The sequence below is a fragment of the Phoca vitulina genome, unplaced genomic scaffold, assembly GCF_004348235.1.
Source record: "Phoca vitulina isolate PV1807 unplaced genomic scaffold, GSC_HSeal_1.0 scaffold110, whole genome shotgun sequence".
In the NCBI taxonomy this organism is placed as follows: domain Eukaryota; kingdom Metazoa; phylum Chordata; class Mammalia; order Carnivora; family Phocidae; genus Phoca; species Phoca vitulina.
Window position 1 is genome coordinate 594426 of NW_022589813.1, and position 17518 is coordinate 611943.

The 17518-nt window shown below is 44.4% G+C and overlaps 1 protein-coding gene and 1 pseudogene across 1 annotated transcript in view; both read right to left on the reverse strand.

The window, feature by feature from the left end:
- Positions 1 to 17518, reverse strand: part of LOC116628067 (transmembrane channel-like protein 7) — a 48845-nt gene that overhangs the window by 12756 nt on the left and 18571 nt on the right. Inside the window, exons 4-12 of the mRNA XM_032398131.1 lie at positions 16735 to 16902; positions 14886 to 14968; positions 10281 to 10426; positions 8591 to 8738; positions 7168 to 7341; positions 5282 to 5439; positions 3602 to 3719; positions 3188 to 3285; positions 753 to 939 (exon numbers count right to left, since the gene is read on the reverse strand). Coding sequence (XP_032254022.1) covers positions 753 to 939; positions 3188 to 3285; positions 3602 to 3719; positions 5282 to 5439; positions 7168 to 7341; positions 8591 to 8738; positions 10281 to 10426; positions 14886 to 14968; positions 16735 to 16902 — 1280 coding nt within the window. The remainder of the gene's footprint in view (positions 1 to 752; positions 940 to 3187; positions 3286 to 3601; positions 3720 to 5281; positions 5440 to 7167; positions 7342 to 8590; positions 8739 to 10280; positions 10427 to 14885; positions 14969 to 16734; positions 16903 to 17518) is intronic.
- Positions 9464 to 9589, reverse strand: LOC116628076 (annotated as a pseudogene).

The following is a 17518-nucleotide window of genomic DNA, read 5'->3' on the forward strand; positions in this document are numbered from 1 at the left end:
CCCTGTATACGGTTTAATAGTGAGCATATATTGCCTCTATAATAATAATAATAAAAAAAAACCAGCTCAGTTAATAAGCCCAGATCAGTTAGTCATCCACAGGACCACTCTACCCAATAAGCACTTAGTTCAGGCACAGTGCTCAGGGACTGTGAGCCACTGGAAGAGCTACACAAATACTTTTGAGACCTGAAAATAAATACATTGGCTCCAACATCCAAACGGAAAAGTAACCGAACTTCAATTAACAGACGTCTTGTGAAACATCACCAAAATGTGCCACCGCCAAGTGATGGCTCAACTGCGGCTCCCCTCTTGGACAGTGACTTACAGAAACATTTCAATCACAGGAGCAAAAAAAAAGTCTTGACAAAACTCTCAAAATTATAAAGATGTGGAAATCCATTCAAAGTCTTTTTTCCAGAATAAAAATATACACCAAATAAGGGATGTAATTTTTTTTAAAGGTTCTGTATTTGTCAGAGAGAGAGAGCATAAGCAGGGGGAGCAGCGGCAGAGGGAGAAACAGGCTCCCCGCTGAGCAAGGAGTCTGATGTGGGACTCAATCCCAGGACCCTGGGACATGACCTGAGCCGAAGCCAGACGCTTAACCGACTGAGCCACCCAGGTGTCCCAAAGGATGTAATTTTGATTCGTGGGATGTGTGTGGGCTGCAGACACATGACCTGCCCAATGCCTTGTGAGGTCAAGAATGGTCCAGAATATCAGTCCCCTACCCCTGCTCTCCTTACCTCTTTCACATAAAAGATGATAATGAATTTCAAGGTTGCAATTGCAGGGAGAAGAGGTGAGAAAAACGCTCCAATCCAGCAAATGGTTTGCCCATAGACGATCCCCAGAACGTTATCAGGAATGGCAAATTCCTGCTGTCCCCAGCACTGAATCAGCTTCCAAGAGGAACAGTAGGTCACCAGGAGCCTGGAAACAAAGGGGACAATTTCTCACCTGGACTGCCAGTGCCTGCCAAGGCCACAGAACCACGTCCACCAAATCAGGGCTGTTGCCACACACATTTCTCCTGGAAACTGGTTAGTCACATGTCTAGAAGATGCAGAATGCAGTGAACTCCGGAATCATTAAGACCAGAGTCTGAATCTCAGATCTACAGCTTAGCAGCCAAATAAGGTTAGACGACGTTTGTTTTCCTCATCTGGAATGTGGGGGAATTATAACAACCTACTTCACCAGGTTGTGGTGACAATGAATGACACAGACAGTCTCTGTGCTCTTGCTTGCCACTAAGCCCAAAAAGTAATGTGCATTCACACAGAAAATGGCTTATGAGAACCCTACTGCCTAGCATACCACTTCCTGGAATCCTACACGCTTCTTGCAGAAACCCTAGGACCAGGGGCTTGAGATTAACACACACAGCTGCTCACTGTAGATTGTCTCATATTAGCAAAAACACTGGAGACAACCTAAATGCCCATCAGTAGGGGCTACAATGACAAATTATAGGGCATGGACTTATATCATACAGTCCTTAAAATAAATGAGGAAAATACATGTGTCCTGATATGGAAAGTTGTTCATGATATTTTGTGTGTCCAAGGAAGGGGGGAAGAAAAGGCAAGAAAGCTGCAGACCAATGTGGATGTACTGTGATCCTATTTATAGGGAGAAAAAGAACACTCCTAGCAAGACTGTGTGTTTATTTGCATAGGTGGTTCTGTAAATGTGTTTTTATTTGTAAGGACTGCCGGATCTACCCCAAAGTGTTAACAATGGCCACCTCTGAAAAATGAGGTGGGAATGGGGAGCTAGGGGGACGGTAACAAAAGAGAAGTCTCACTATTCTCTAGGCCTCTGTTTTTATTTCTGTATTCTAAATATTTAACGTTTTTTAATAAGTACACACTCATGTCATATTTGTATAGGTTTTTAAAAGGAGAGTTTCGAGGCACCAGTCAGTTAAGCATCTGACTCTTGATTTTGGCTCAGATCATGATCTCAGGGTTGTGAGATTGAGCCCCATGTCAGGCTCTGTGCTGGGTGCAGAACCTGCTTAAGATTCTCTCTCTCCCTCTGCCCCTCCCCTAACCCCCACCCCCCACTCTCTCATTCTCTCTCTCTAAAAAAAAATAAAAAATAAAAAAATAAATAAAAACAGAGTTGCCTGGGTGGCACAGTCAGTAAAGTGTCTGACTCTCGGTTTCTGCCCAGGTCATGATCTCAGGGTCCTGAGATCAAGCCCCACATTCAGCTCTGAGCTCAGTGGGAAGTCTGCTTGAGATTCTCTTCCTCTACCTCTGCCCCTCCCCTGCTTGTGTGCTCACACGCTCTCTCTCTAAAATAAATAAATTTTGGGGGCACCTGGATGGCTCAGTTGGTTAAGCGACTGCCTTTGGCTCAGGTCATGATCCTGGAGTCTCAGGATCGAGTCCCGCATCAGGCTCCCTCCTCAGTGGGAAGTCTGCCTCTCCCTCTGACCTTACCCCTTCTCATGCACTCTATCTCTCTCACTCTCTCTCTCTCAAATAAATAAATAAAATCTTTAAAATAAATAAATAAATAAAATAAATAAATAAAAATAAAAGGATAGTTTCTTTTTTAAAGTTTATTTTTAAGGGCTTACTGGACTACTGATATGCCTGGATAATTTGTACAGCTGGGTAAAAACGTGGTTAAGTAAACAGTTTCACCTAAGGCTCAAGGAAATGCCAATAATAATAATGCAATGACAATGTGGTAATGATAATCATGATAGCGACAGATAATATTTTGTTGAGTGCTCAGTACTTTTATCTGCATTTTCTCACGTCATCCTCAAACTGTGCTGTGAAGTGGCTACGGCCACCATCCCCATTTCACAGGTGGGAAAATAGGCACAGGGCTTATTGCCCAAGGTCACATGACCAGCAAGTGGCAGTGTTGGGGCGTGAACCTGGAAGGTCTCCCCTGATAGTAGCTGTGCTAATGGTCAGAAGCCATCTCCATGGAAACTTCATGGAAAGCAGCGCCATTTTGGTTCATGCTGTCTTTCAAGGGGGCACCTAATGGACTATGGGGTCAATGGTCTAGAGCCAGCTCAAAGTCACTGGATGGTTGTCAGTGATGCGTGTCAGCACTTTATGAAGAGCAGCTGTGATGGGAGCCTCCACTGGGGATATGGAAGGGACTGGGAGGGGTAGGCGGAAATCAGAGGGGTATCCCTCACACTTACTTTCTGGGAAAATCCACAAAAAGCGTCACAGCCAAGATGATGATGAGGTCAAAGATCATCAGCTTGTACATTTCCTGCCCAACTTGGGTCTCCCAGCACTGAAACCAAAGAGATCGAGAGAAAATGAGGCGCAACTTGGGGCAGAGAAAGCCAGGTTCTCACACTCCTTCCAATGCCCCGTCCACCCGCAGATCCTGCTGTCTCCGGAGGCCATCAGCGGACGCTCCGTGGAGCTCCAGCACAGACTCTGGTTTCCAAGCCTACAGAAGGGTCTGCTGTGTGACTCGGCTACACAGCAGGAAAGCGCATCAACTGGGATTCAAACCCATAGCTTTGAGGGCCGTTCTCTTGATGTTGAGCCTGTCACCCCACATGACCTCCCCCTGCAAGATGCCCCCATCCCTGCAGGCTCACCGGGTAGAGTTTCTGGTTGTAGCCACAGAGCTCACAGGAGTAGTTATCACAGGATGTAATCTTGGAACCCAGGGTGAACACCAGCACGCAGATGGTAGCCAGCCGCATGAAGACACACCTGCGGGGGGAAGAGTGAGGAGAGGGGGTGGGAAGAGGGGGCCTCAGGGCAGGCCGGCTCCTTGGAACTGAGGCTAGAGAGCAGAAAAGCTCCAAAGCAAACCCACAAATAATTAGAGAGTTTCTCTTTGGGATTCTGAGAATGTTCTAGAAATGGACAGCAGCGCTGGTGGCACAGCACTGGGAATGTACTTAATGCCACAGAATTGTACACTTAAAAATGTCTAGGGGCGCCTGGGCGGCCCCAAATATTTTTTTAAATGTCTAACCTGAGCGGTACAGTCAGGGGAGTATGTGACCCTTGATCTCAAGGTTGTGAGTTCTAGTCCCACATTGGGTGTAGAGATCACTTAAAAATAAAATCTTTCGGGGCGCCTGGGTGGCTCAGTCGTTGAGCGTCTGCCTTCGGCTCAGATCATGATCCCAGGGTCCTGGGATCGAGCCCCGCATCGGGCTCCCTGCTCAGCGGGAAGCCTGCTTCTCCCTCTCCCACTCCCCCTGCTTGTGTTCCCTCTCTTGCTGTGTCTCTCTCTGTCAAATAAATAAATAAAATCTTAAAAAAAAAAAAAAAAAGATTTGCTTAAAATAATCCAGCAAAAGTGTGTTGGGGGGACAGATGAAACAAGATTAGCAAACTGTTGGTAATGATCAAAACTAAGTGATGGGCATATGGAGGTTTATTACACCTTTCGTTTCTGTTTGAAATTTTCCAAAATAAAAAGTTTAAAAAAAAGTGCAAATACCATCTGAGGCATGAAACGCTCTACATCACACAGTCCCCACCTGGTCCTCTTCAACTTACTTGTGTTCACTCCCCAGACCCTGCTTTACAGCTGTCCTTTCTTTCTTTCTCTTTTCTCTTTCTTTCTTTTTTAAGAGTATTTATTTAGAATGAGAAGAGATATTACAACAAATTATAAGCAGTCAGCTATAGCACACACAAGTCAGTGACCTGGCCCCACTTTCTTGGCACTCATTATCCCGGCAGATGCCCCAGGCTCCTGGCGTAAGTGCTTGTAACTCTCCTCTCCTCTCCTCCCAAGGCCCATGCACAGGGGTAGCGAGGTGGGAGCAGGGGGAATTGATGCCTCTGGGAGCCAGCTACTTTTATGAAGTACAGGATGGACACCTTGGTGGGTGGGAACCCACTAAGATATATCCCACCCAAACACCCAGTTGTCCGGTAGGGCCGAGCCCCAGCTGCCAACAGCCCCAAGAAGAAACCCTTTATCAACAGCCTTCCCTTCACTCTCTCATTTCCTCATTCCCTTGCTGGTATACACTTGTCATTTCTAACATCTTCCGAGCAATCCCAGGGCCGCACCTTATGCCCTCAGCTGTGGACGTGCTAATACATGAACCAAAAATATTAATACCACTGAGTACATGCTTAAGTCAAAGAGATTTCACTGCATAAGCAAACTCTGATTCATTCATGTGGGCTGTCTGAAGGTTGTCGAGGATTCTTGGCTCAACAGGAAAAGGTGCCACAATTGATTAGCAATGTCTGCCATGGGCAGGAAAGTGGCAAGTGGTGACCTGCTTGGCATGTCTAGGCATTACCTAAGTATTGTCAGCCGGATCTCAAAGCCTGGGGAATAATCCTCATAGTGGATGATCTTGGCAAAGATCATTGGGGTGATAAAATTGGCCAGCGTAATCACAATAGAAGGCAGGTACAATATCAAAAGGTTCTCTCCAAAAACCATCTTGTCAATTTCCTATGAAGATATCAAAGGGAAGTTACATCACAAATGAATTGACCTTGAAAGAACTTAACTATACGTACGTCAAGTCATTATACTGTACACCTTATATGTTATATGTCAATTATATCTCAATAAAGCTGGAAAAAAAACTCAACTATACATATTTAGATAAACAAACAACACAAAACATATATGTCATTCAACATGGCCTCTAAACACAAGCCATTTCTGGGGCGCCTGGGTGGCTCAGTCGCTTATCTGACTCTTGATTTTGGCTTAAGTCATGATCTCAGGGTCATGAGATCGAGCCCCATGTCTGGCTACGTGCTGAGCATGGAGCCTGCTTGGGATTCTCTCTCTCCCTCTCTCTCTGTCCCTCACTCTCTCTCTAAAAAAATTTAAAAAATAAAAATAAACAGGGCGCCTGGGTGGCTCAGATGGTTAAGCGTCTGCCTTCAGCTCAGGTCATGATCCCAGGGTCCTGGGATCAAGTCCCACATCGGGCTCCTGGCTCAGCAGGGAGTCTGCTTCTCCCTCTCCCTCTGCCTCTCCCACTGCTCATGCTCTCCTCTCTCTCTGTATCTCTGTGTCTCAAATGAATAAATAAAATCTTTAAAAAAAAAAAAATAAAATAAAATAAAAATAAAAATAAACATAAGCCATTTCCTTCCTTGGATGTTCAAATAGAGGTATCATGCTCTAGTACCACAGAAAGAAAAATTAGCTCTAGTGGATTAATTAAGGTCAAGTTTAAAAAAAAAAAATCCATGTAGTCTGTATCTGTGGGCAATTTAAAGTATTTTCAAGGCCATAGTAGTTATTGATTTGGACTAGCCATTCTCTCCTTTCAGAGTAATAAACTATTTGGCCACATATACAGCTATCTGGGATAAAACTATTATTTCCTGGCCTCCCTTATAGTGAGGTACAGCTATCTGACTAAATTCTGGCTAAAGGGATGTGAGAAGATGTTTTAAGTGCAAGCACTTAAAAGGTCTTGTCCTTGAAGAAAAGGGTATACCTTCCCATCCCCTTCACCTCCTTCCCATTGGTTAGAATGTGGACACGCTGAACTATCTTGTACCATATAGGAGAGGGCGTACCCTAAGGATGGCAGAGCCACAAGACGGAAGGAACCTGGATCCTCCCCCCCACTCCAATGATTGATTTCATGAATCAAAGCCACCAGACCAATGTATATTTTTAAAACCACTGCTATTTTAGGTAAACTGGAGCCCCAGCTAGTAAGTAGTGGAGTTGAGGATTAAATCTAGGTAGGTAAACCTGAATTTGAATATTATGGATTCTAGGAGGAATTCCAAACACTCTTTTTGGATGCTCCTGTATTTTTATTAAAAGTAGAAATTGGGGGCTCCTGGTTGGCTCAGTTGGTTAAGGGTCTGCCTTCGGCTCAGGTCGTGATCCCAGGGTCCTGGGATTGAGCCCCGCATCGGGCTCCCTGCTCAGCAGGGAGCCTGCTTCTCCCTCTCCCCCCTGCTCATGCTCTCTCTCTCGCTATCTCTCTCTCTCTCAAATAAATAAATAAATAAATAAAATCTTTAAAAAAAGATAGAAATTGGTCACCTCTGATTTTCAGTTCTCTGTCATAGCAGTCAAACTGATATCCTTATGTATAAAACAGAAATGATGACGGTCTCTATGTCGGAGGCTTGTAATGCACTTGGCATACCTAATGTCCAGCCAGAGTAAAAGTTAAGCTGGCTTTCACAGAGTACTTACTTTTTTCATGTGCTCTTGTGAGAATATTGTCGCTCTGTAGATTGCATAAAAGCACGCGGCTAAAACGGCCAGAACAATACAGTTCAAAAACAGTCTCAGAGAGTAAATCCGTATCGTCTCTTCTGATGTTCTTTCTGCTATCTTCTGCCGTATTCTTTCTTCTTCCAGATCTGCCTGAGGGCCAAAGAAAACTCATCTGTGAGCATGGGGTGAAGGGATATTCAGGGGTGGAACCTGTGATTCATCCTCATACCCCATCCATCCATCTTTAAGACCTTCCTTAAATAAAAAAAATGATCTCCGTGTAGATATCTTCCCAGACCAAGCCCAACTAGCTTTCATGTCTACTAAGGGTCTAAGTCAAGATAGAACCTCCTAAGACTGCAGTTAGGGACGCCTGAGTGGCTCAGTCAGTTAAGAGTCTGCCTTCAGCTCAGGTCATGATCCCAGGGTCCTGGGATCAAGCCCTGCATTGGGCTCCCTGCTCAGCAGGGAGTCTGCTTTTCCTTCTCCCTTGGCTGCTCCCCCTCACTCATGCTCTGTCTTTCAAGTAAATAAAATCTTTAAAAAAAAAAACAAACTGCAGTTAGACTTCACAATAACTGTGAAAACAGAAGCATAACCTATCCATGGCATTACTTAGATGTAGTATGTGTCATTCCTTTAGACAAAGAATACATTTGGTTTGAGCCCTTCCATCTCACTTTATTATGCTTTTGTTATGATCGTCTCCTCCTTTTTTGGGTGGGTTTGTTCAATCTACTGTTTGTTCCTCTTTCTCCCCTTATGAATCTGGAAATTCTCTTGTACTTTTTCCTATTCTCTCCACTCCACCTTATCATCATAGTATCCCCTCCTAGTTCTAGTTTCTCCTGGTATAAGTGATGCATGACAGGTTCTCATCAGGTGGAAAAATAACAGTATAAGGTGGGGGGGGAAGGAGGGAAGACACCATTCCCTCCCACCCACCCTCGTGTGCCCACCTCCCACCCATCCCCAGTCCACCAACTCCATGCTTCGGTGAAGGTGATCAACCCCAGGAGGCAGCTCTCCGTGGAAAGTTCTTTCTTTTTTTTAAGATTTTATTTATTTATTTGACAGAGAGAGACACAGCAAGAGAGGGAACACAGGCAAGGGGAGTGGGAGAGGGAGAAGCAGGCTTCCCGCTGAGCAGGGAGCCCGATGTGGGACTCGATCCCAGGACGCTGGGATCAGGACCTGAGCCGAAGGCAGACGTTTAACCGACTGAGCCACCCAGGCACCCCCTCTGTGGAAAGTTCTTGAAGACGACACGGGAAACTTGCTAAGCACTAGAGACAGCCTGGGCCACACCCAGCTCCTCTGCAAGCTGCAGCCCCCCGGCTTTCCAAGGCACGACTTGGCTGGCAAGGAACCCGCCAAGAGAAAACCCAGCAGCACTCACTCGGAGCTCGTATCGCAGGCTGCTGTGCTTCAGGTCCGCCATGCCGCGGCTGGTGATGCAGAAGTCCCAGCCGGCAAAGATCTTGTTGCAGTAACTCTGGAAGTGCTCCTCGCTCCGGATCAGGTTGATTTTGAACCCTTCCACTGACCTGGCCCCAAAACACGATGACCCTTCTTAGAAGAACAACAAAATACAGGCCCGTGGATTGGCTTTGTTGACAATATAAAAAAATTATACATGGCTGCATTTTCCACTCGTTTTGACAGGGACAAGTCTGGACCATGCTACATATGCGTGGCAGCTAACCAGGCAGCTCATGGTGGAAAATCATTTCCTTTCATCTATCCAAGGGCTTTTCTCATAGCTGGAATAAAATCCAAACTCTTTAGCACAGCCTAGAGAGCCTGCACTACGCCATCTTTCCTCCCATACGGCCATGCTGCTGGGATGACCATGGCTTTTTTCCCCGTTCTATAAACTCACAAACTTCTCTGGCCTCAGGGCCTTTGTACTTACAGGTCCGCTCTACCCATTCCTCAGTCAATTCTTCCCCTGCCTCTTCTCATGGATGCTTCTTTCCCATCATTCAGGCGTCAGGTCAAATATCCCTTCCAAAGATTCCTCACCACCCCTTCTAAAGTTGTGACCCCTCACTTCAGGTTAGTCTATTTTCTTCACAGCATTGAATCTAATCTGCAGTCATTATGTGTTTACTGCCTAGAGCCCCTTATCCTGACTACATTTTAAATTCCTTGAGGGCAGGTACACAGGCTTTCTTGCCACGTTTATATCTGGAATGCCTGGACTGTAATATGACCACGATCCAGCTGATGGATAAATGAATAAATGACTTAAATAGTAAAATAACCAAATATTTAGTGAGCACCTGTTCAGGTCAGATGCCATGCTGTTGCACACTTTGTAATTTTAATTCATTTAACTAACTAAATTTAAATAAAAATTTTACACTTGATCTTAGCCAAAAGGCCGAGAAGCGATTAAAATTTAAATAAAAAATTTAAAATTTAATTAATACTCCTTGCTATTCATTTCTTGGGAACTGGCATCTCCCACTGAACCGCCTGTCTACCATGGAAAATACGAGGTTCTCGTATGATCTTGACCTACTGGCTGTAGTTGAAGGGTCAGAGTTGGGTACCTGAATGAAGAGCCAACACGTCTCTTCAAAAGGATTTCTGAACCTGTGACCTTGGGAGTCTACATAAGGAAGCTGCCACCAGGAGAATCACCAGGGATGAAGGAGCCCTTGCTTTTGGTGGTTTGGAAGACATACCCATATCCTTATCCTTCCTGTAATTTGGAGTTTCCTCCCTTCCTTGGTTCTCTCAATTCCCCTTTACTCTAGTTAGTCAGAGTTGGGTTTCTGCCACTTACAACCCAATAGAGACCTGATTAGCAACCACACCAGATCAAAGAGGTCACATTACAGCCCTGACAAATGTGTGTAATAATGATTTGGCTGTGGTTCCAGCTCCCAAATCTTGCCTCCGTTACTTCCAGGTCTCCTTGGCCTACAACGTACTCACAAACTTTTCTTCCCATATACCTGTTATGGGACTCTGGACTCTGCTCATCATTTGGGCAATGGCTCCCAGAGTCCACAGACCACCAATAAACCCCAGCCAGCAAGGGTAATTCAAAAAGAATGCGATGATCTGATAAATTTTACCTTTTCACTATCCAAAGAAGGCTCAGGGCCAGGTAGGCAATTGTGCTTAACAAATAAGCCAGGGGCAGATCATAGGTGAAGTTCGGAAATTTTACTCCATCAATGGTGTAATGTCCATAAAAGAGGCAGGTCTCCTCCAAGAAACCCTGAAACAAAGCCAAAGGCATGAGGTCAGACTGGTTACGTTCACTGCAGGGAACCAGAAGACCAGTCTCTGCCTCAAGGAACCCACATTCCAGTGTCATAAGGAGTGCTCAGCTAGTGTCTGGGGAACAAAGCATGGATAAAACCTGAGCATTAAAAATACAGAAGTGTGGGGGCGCCTGGGTGGCTCAGTCGTTAAGCATCTGCCTTCGGCTCAGGTCATGATCCCAGGGTCCTGGGATCGAGCCCCGCATCGGACTCCCTGCTCAGCGGGAAGCCTGCTTCTCCCTCTCCCACTCCCCCTGCTTGTGTTCCCTCTCTTGCTGTGTCTCTCTCTGTCAAATAAATAAAATCTTAAAAAAAAAAAAAAAATACAGAGGTGTGTGATCCAAAAATGAAATTAAGAAAACAATTCCGTGTGCAACAACAGCAGAAAGGGTAACATACTTAGGAATAGATTTAACATATGAAGTGTAAATCTTACATTCTTAAGACTAGAAAACATTGTTTAAGAAATTAAAGATCTAGGGGTTAAGCATCAGACTCTTGATTTCAGCTCAGGTCATGATCTCAGGGTGGTGAGATCGAGCCCCTACGTTGGGCTCCGCGCTCAGCACAGAATCTGAGATTCTCTCTCTCCCTCTCCCTTTGCCCCCCTCCCTGCTTATGCGCTCACTTTCTCTCTCAATAAAAAAATAAATAAAATCTTAAAAAAAAAAAGAAGATACACAATGGTCAATAAGCATATGAAAAGATAGATGCTCAACACCGTGTTACTCATTAGGGAAATGCAAATCAAAACCACAAAGAGATCCCACTTCACACAAACTAGAGTGGCTATAATCAAAAAGTCGGGGTAAATACCAAGTATTGACAAGAATGTGGAGACATCAGAACCCTCATACACTGCAGGTGAGAATGTAAAACGGTGCAGCCGCTTTGGAAAAGTTGGGCAATTCCTCAAAAAGTTACACACAGGGTCACCATTTGACCTAGGGATTCCACTCCTAGGTATATACCCCGAAGAATTAAAAAGATCTGTCCCCAACAAAAACTCACACATGAATGTCCATAGCAGCATTATTCATAATAGCCAAAATGTGTAAACCACCCAAATGTCCACCGTGAATGGATAAACAAAATGTAATATATCTGCACAATGAAATCTTATTTGACCAGAACAAGGAATGAAAGACTGGTAAGATGCCACAACATGGATGAACCTTAAAAACATGCTAAGTCGGGGCACCTGGGTGGCTCAGTCAGTTAAGCGTCTGCCTTCGGCTCAGGTCATGATCCCAGGGTCCTGGGATCGAGTCCCATGTCGGGCTCCCTGCTCAGCGGGGAGCCTGCTTCTCCCTCTGCTTGCCACTGTCGCTCTCACTCTCAAATAAATAAAATATTAAAAAAAAACAAAACATGCTAAGGGAAAGAAGCCAGAGACAAAAGACCATGTATTATAGGATGCCGTGTATATGAAATGTCAGGAATAAGCATTTTGTAGACAGAAAGTAGATTAATGGTTGCTTAGCACCAGTTAGGATTGGTAGGGGTTATGGAAAAGGTACAGCATTTCTTTTTAAGGCGATGAAATTGTTCTAAGATTGACTAGCGATGACAGAACTTACCTGTGAATACAGTAAAAAAACACTGAATTCTATACTTTAAATGGGTGAATTGTATGCTGTGTGAATTATATCTCAATAAAGCTGTTACCAAAACCAAACCGAACCAAAAAAACCCAAAGGTGCCCCATGTGAAAATATAGCACAGAAAAGTTCCTGACTACTTAGGGAGGGAATAATTGAATACCTCACATGTCTCCTTGGATAGCGGGAAAATTCTAGGAGAGTGGGAAGACAGTACATACAGAAAGCAGAAATAGTATGTATCGTATACGTAGTACACAGATGTTCCGTATAGCATTGTTTATAAAGGGGGAATATGGAAGCAACAGGGGACTGGCTAGACCATGAAAAACCCGTACAAAATATGAAGCAAGACCATACGAAGAAAGTACACGAGAAAGGTGGAGAAGGCTATGAGCCAGCATTAAAGGTTTGGTGGCCTCTGGGGAAAGGTAATTTCACTTTTCACTCTATAAATTCTGTATTTTTTATGATAACCATATATGCTTATACTGAGTATTAAAGTAAATTTTTTATTAGAAGAAAAATGTAGAAACAGAAGACTCCACCTTTAATTCTCCTGAAGGCTGGGCACACTGGCCATAAACACTTGCCCAACTACACGAAACCAGTTTTTATTGCCCCAGGTTGGTATCAGGGCTGTCATCAATATCTCCCTCAAAATAATTAAATATTATAGGGCAAAGATCCAGTGGGCCTGGAAAATAATCTTTCTGATTTGATCATGAGCCCACCTGTTTTCAGCAAAGACAAGCCAGTGTTTAAAGATTCATTCAGAGGAGCCTGGGTGGCTCAGTCGTTAAGTGTCTGCCTTCGGCTTGGGTCATGATCCCAGGGTCCTGGGATCAAGCCCCGCATCGGGCTCCCTGCTCCGCGGGAAGCCTGCTTCTCCCTCTCCCACTCCCCCTGCTTCTGTTCCCTCTCTCGCTGTCTCTTTCTCTGTCAAATAAAGAAATCTTTAAAAAAAAAGATTCATTCATTTGAGAGAGAGAGAGAGAGAGAGAGAGAGCAGGTGGGAGGGGCAGAGGGAGAGAGAGAAGCAGGCTTCCCGCTGAGCAGGGAGCCTGATGCAGGACTCGATTCCATGACCCCGGGATCATAACCTGAGCCAAAGGCAAACCCTTAACCGAATGAGCCACCCAGGTGCCCTGACAAGCTAGTGTTTAATCTCTCTGGCTATTCTCCTTTCATCACATATAGTCTACTGAACATTTATGATCAAGTGCATCTAAGTGTCCCACAATTTTTCCTATAAGGAGGTTATGGTATGTAGAGATCCACAAAGAGAAACTTCTCTTGTGGGATGTCATCTACAGAAATGGGGCTAACAGCAGTTATGGGAATCTGATCCCACTTTTCTTTCACTAGTGACCTTGGGTTAGTCACTGAATTTCTTTCCTACTCGTATGTTTTATATAGCTTCCGTTTCTTCTTTTGCATGGTGGACATTTTAATACCCACCTGGCAGTCCCTCTCAATTGCTCTGAGGAAAACATAAGCTCAGAGATGTAAAAACCACTTTTTCAAAATCAAATGCAGTGGACAAATTCAAAGCTTTGTACGTTTGGAAAAGCAAAAGCTCAATGACATGGCATTTTAAGGCCAGCAACTTTCAGAAAGATTTCTTTAGGGGCACCTGGTGGTTAAGCATCTGCCTTCGGCTCAGGTCATGATCCCAGGGTCCTGGGATCGAGCCCCACGTCAGGCTCCCTCCTCGGCGGGAAGCCTGCTTCTCCCTCTCCCTCTGCCTGCCGCTCCCCCTGCTTATGCTCTCTCTGTCAAATAAATAAAATCTAAAAAAAAAAAGAAGATTTTAAAAATATATTTGTATTTTTTAAACATCTAAAGGAGTGCTTCTTTTTTTTTTTCTTTTTCTTAAATAGGCTCCATACCCCACATGGGCTCAAACTCCCGACCCTGAGATCAAGAGTCACATGCCCCACCCACCGAGCCCAGCCAGGCACCCACCCAAAGGAGTGGTTCTTAACCAGGGGCAATTCTGTCCCCCAGGAAACATGTGGCAATGTCTGGAGACATTTTTGATTGTCACAACTATGGCTGCTATGGGCATCTAGAGGGCAGAGGCCAGGGATGCTGCTAAACTTCCTACAGCACGGGGCACCTGGGTGGCTCAGTTGTTAGGCGTCTGCCTTCGGCTCAGGTCATGATCCCAGGGTCCTGGGATCGAGTCCTGCATCAGGCTCCCTGCTCGGCGAGGAGCCTGCTTCTCCTTCTCCCACTCCCCGTTTGTGTTCCTGCTCTCGCTGTGTCTCTCTCTGTCAAATAAATAAATAAAATCTTTAAAAAAACAACAACAGACTTTGGATTTCGGGGAATGTATATGGACGTGTACAAATGTGGTGTGCACACACACATATGAGCACATATCTGTATGATGCATGTCTTTGTGTGTGATTTCTGGGAGGAAGAGCCATGGCTTTCAGCCGGGTGGTCTGGGGCCCCGACATGTAAGGTTTTACAATGTCTGAGAAATTAAATAAATTCTCTCTGGGTTTATTTCCACTGAAACTTCTTTCTTTGGGGGAACTCAGTATTTTGTTGCAAGTCAGTACAAAGGGGGCAGGGACTAAGGAATGGCCAGTGGCTGAAGCCTGTTTCCTATATGTTCTAGCAGCGGGTGGGTGAACATTATCCTTGCTGATGAGGTCACTGCAAATCCTGTTCCTTTTACTAGTATTTGTGTCAACTCTTGTGCCTGGCTCTCACCACAGACATTCAGGAGCCTGATCTTTAAATTAACCTATTTTCAGCCTATCGAGGGTCCAAATGTGGAATTATGTTAAATACTTACAGTGCCAGAGAGCAAGTCTATGACATAACTATAAAAGTAAATGAGTCCAGAGCTACTTATTGGATATACTGTGCATTGGACATCTGTAAAAAACAAAAACAAGAACATCAGTGGAAAAGTTTTACAGTCGCTACAACTTGTCTATTGTAATTTGTGTATATAGGCATGCACATGTATATACATTTAGAGATGTCACATCTAATTATGTATGGACGTTGTGAATTTGTGGTTTTCTATTTGCAGTGCAAACCCCAATAGAGCAAGTACAGCAGCATTTTCTCCTCTCGCTATTCTCCCTACACATCTATTGATATATGTCTTTTTCTATATATTTTGTATGTGCGTCTACTTACAGTGCACATTTTCTGTCTGTATGGGTATTTTGTGGTTTGGGGTTCATGTTTGCACATGTTTTGGAAGATGTGATTGATATAACTGTGATTCCACTGTAAGTACGACCAATTTTAAAAGATCTCTACATGTGTATAAATAAAGACGCAGCTTCATTAAGACAACTTATATATTTACATAGGCATAAATAACCAAGAAATCATTTGAATACCAATTTTAATGACACTACCTTATCCTTGAACAGCTAATTCACTTTCCCTGTATCAGTGAGCTATTGCTGCGTAACAAAGAACCACAAAGTCTCAGTGACTGAACATACCAAACGTTTATTTTCTCATTCATGGAGCTGCAATTTGAGTTCATTGAGCTGATTTAGGCTGAGCTAGGGTGGATCCCACGCTTCCAGCTGGGCTCAGGTCTGCACCATATGACTTCATTCTGGGACCCGGGCTGAGGCAATGGTTATCTGGTGATGCTCTTCTCATGGGCAAGCCAACCACACAAGCCATTTCAAGCTAATACTCCATTGGACAAAACCAGCCACATGGCGAAGTGCAATACCAATGGGGCAGAAAGTATCCTCTGCCCACAGTGGGAGGCCCTACAAGTCACAATTACAGGGGAGTGACAAATCGAGAAAAATAACCCAATCTACCACCCCTACTCTGGGCCTTAGTTTCCTATGTTCCTTTGCTAAAGAAGGGAGTTGAACCAGTTTCTCCAAGACCAATTCCAGTTCTGCCATTTTATAATTCTCACATAAGTCAGGCTCTGACTCAGCTCGCCTACTTCTGGCCCCTAGCACAGAGCTTGGTACCTAGAAGGGAATCAATAAATGTTTGTAGAGTGACAGAAACTCTCCCTGTTTGACAACGCAGGATGCCCAAAAGATGGGACCTATGTTGTTGAGAATTATGGCACTTGCCATAATGTCTGGCACATGACTGGTGGAGGCCAGTTTATCTCATTATCAGAGATAAACGTCTCAAAGTAAAGTTACTGGAGTTGGAGTAGGTGATATCATATGTGCTAAATTTTCCACTTTCTTAGCCCACAGTGCTCCTCCCAAATGCCTTGCTGAAATCAGGAGGGGCCAAGTGACTTGCTGTGGGTAATGAGATGTGGCAGAAATGAAAGGTGTCATTCCAGGCAGGAGTTTTAGGAGCCAGTATGTTTGCACTGGCTCTTTTTCTTTTGGACGTAGTGACCATCAGTGGTCCAGAGAGAGGCTGCTCCATCAGCCTGGGCTCCAGAGTGAAGACAATATGGGACAAAGCCACCACCAAACAGTGATGGACATGTACTAGGAGTGAGAAAGAACCTTTTGTGGTTATTAGGTGCTAAGAGTTACCGGGTCATTTGTTTCTGCAGCATAACTGAGCCCATCCTGATGCAAGCACCCGCAACTTAGAATACAAAGATTTCCAGAGAAGGAAGCACTGTAGATAGGTACAGAGTGACAAGAACATTCTCACAGCAAACCAGGCCTTAGACTCACCCGTGTCTTTGGACGGAAGGAGCACAAAAGTGCTGTTGGTGATGTTGTACTTAGTGAGCAAGACTGGGAGCAAAACCAGCATAAAGATGATCAGAAATATCACCAAATTCAGCAACACCAGAAACCGCAAGAAGGAGAAATAGGACTGAATCCCAGTGCCAAATTTCCCTGGAAAAAAGAAATCCAGACATCAGTGACCAAGAGTATTGACCTACACATGCGTTATCCACAGTAGATCCAATCAACCAGAAAGCTGAAGTTGGAGTGATCTTGGTGGGGGAAGGAGGAAGAAATATTTTGTTTTTCTACTGTTGGCTTTAGGGTTCTCCTTTCTAAATCTACACTCGACCTTGAATTAACTACTTGACAATGGTGTGAGGCAGGACTCAATATTCATCTTTCCTTATATGAATATCGAATTGACTCAGTACCATTTACTGAAAAGACTACCCTTTCCCCACTGAATTGCAGCAGTGCTTTTGTAACTGAGCCCAAATGTATGAATCTATTCCTGAATTCTCACAAGCCACGTTCTGAACAAAACCTCCAGAAAGGCCACCACTAAATGAGAAAGGAAGCTGGGGCATGGTGGCTGAACCCCTGGGCTTGGAAGCTTGACGGCCTGGATCAAATCCTTCAAATCCTGGGTCTGCTTCATCCTAGCTGAGGGTACTTGGGAAAAGTATTTTAACCTCTCTGAGCCATGCAAATGATACCTATATGAAATGTTCTTATGAGGATTAACTAAGCCAATATGAGGAAAATGTTTAACACAATGCCCCGC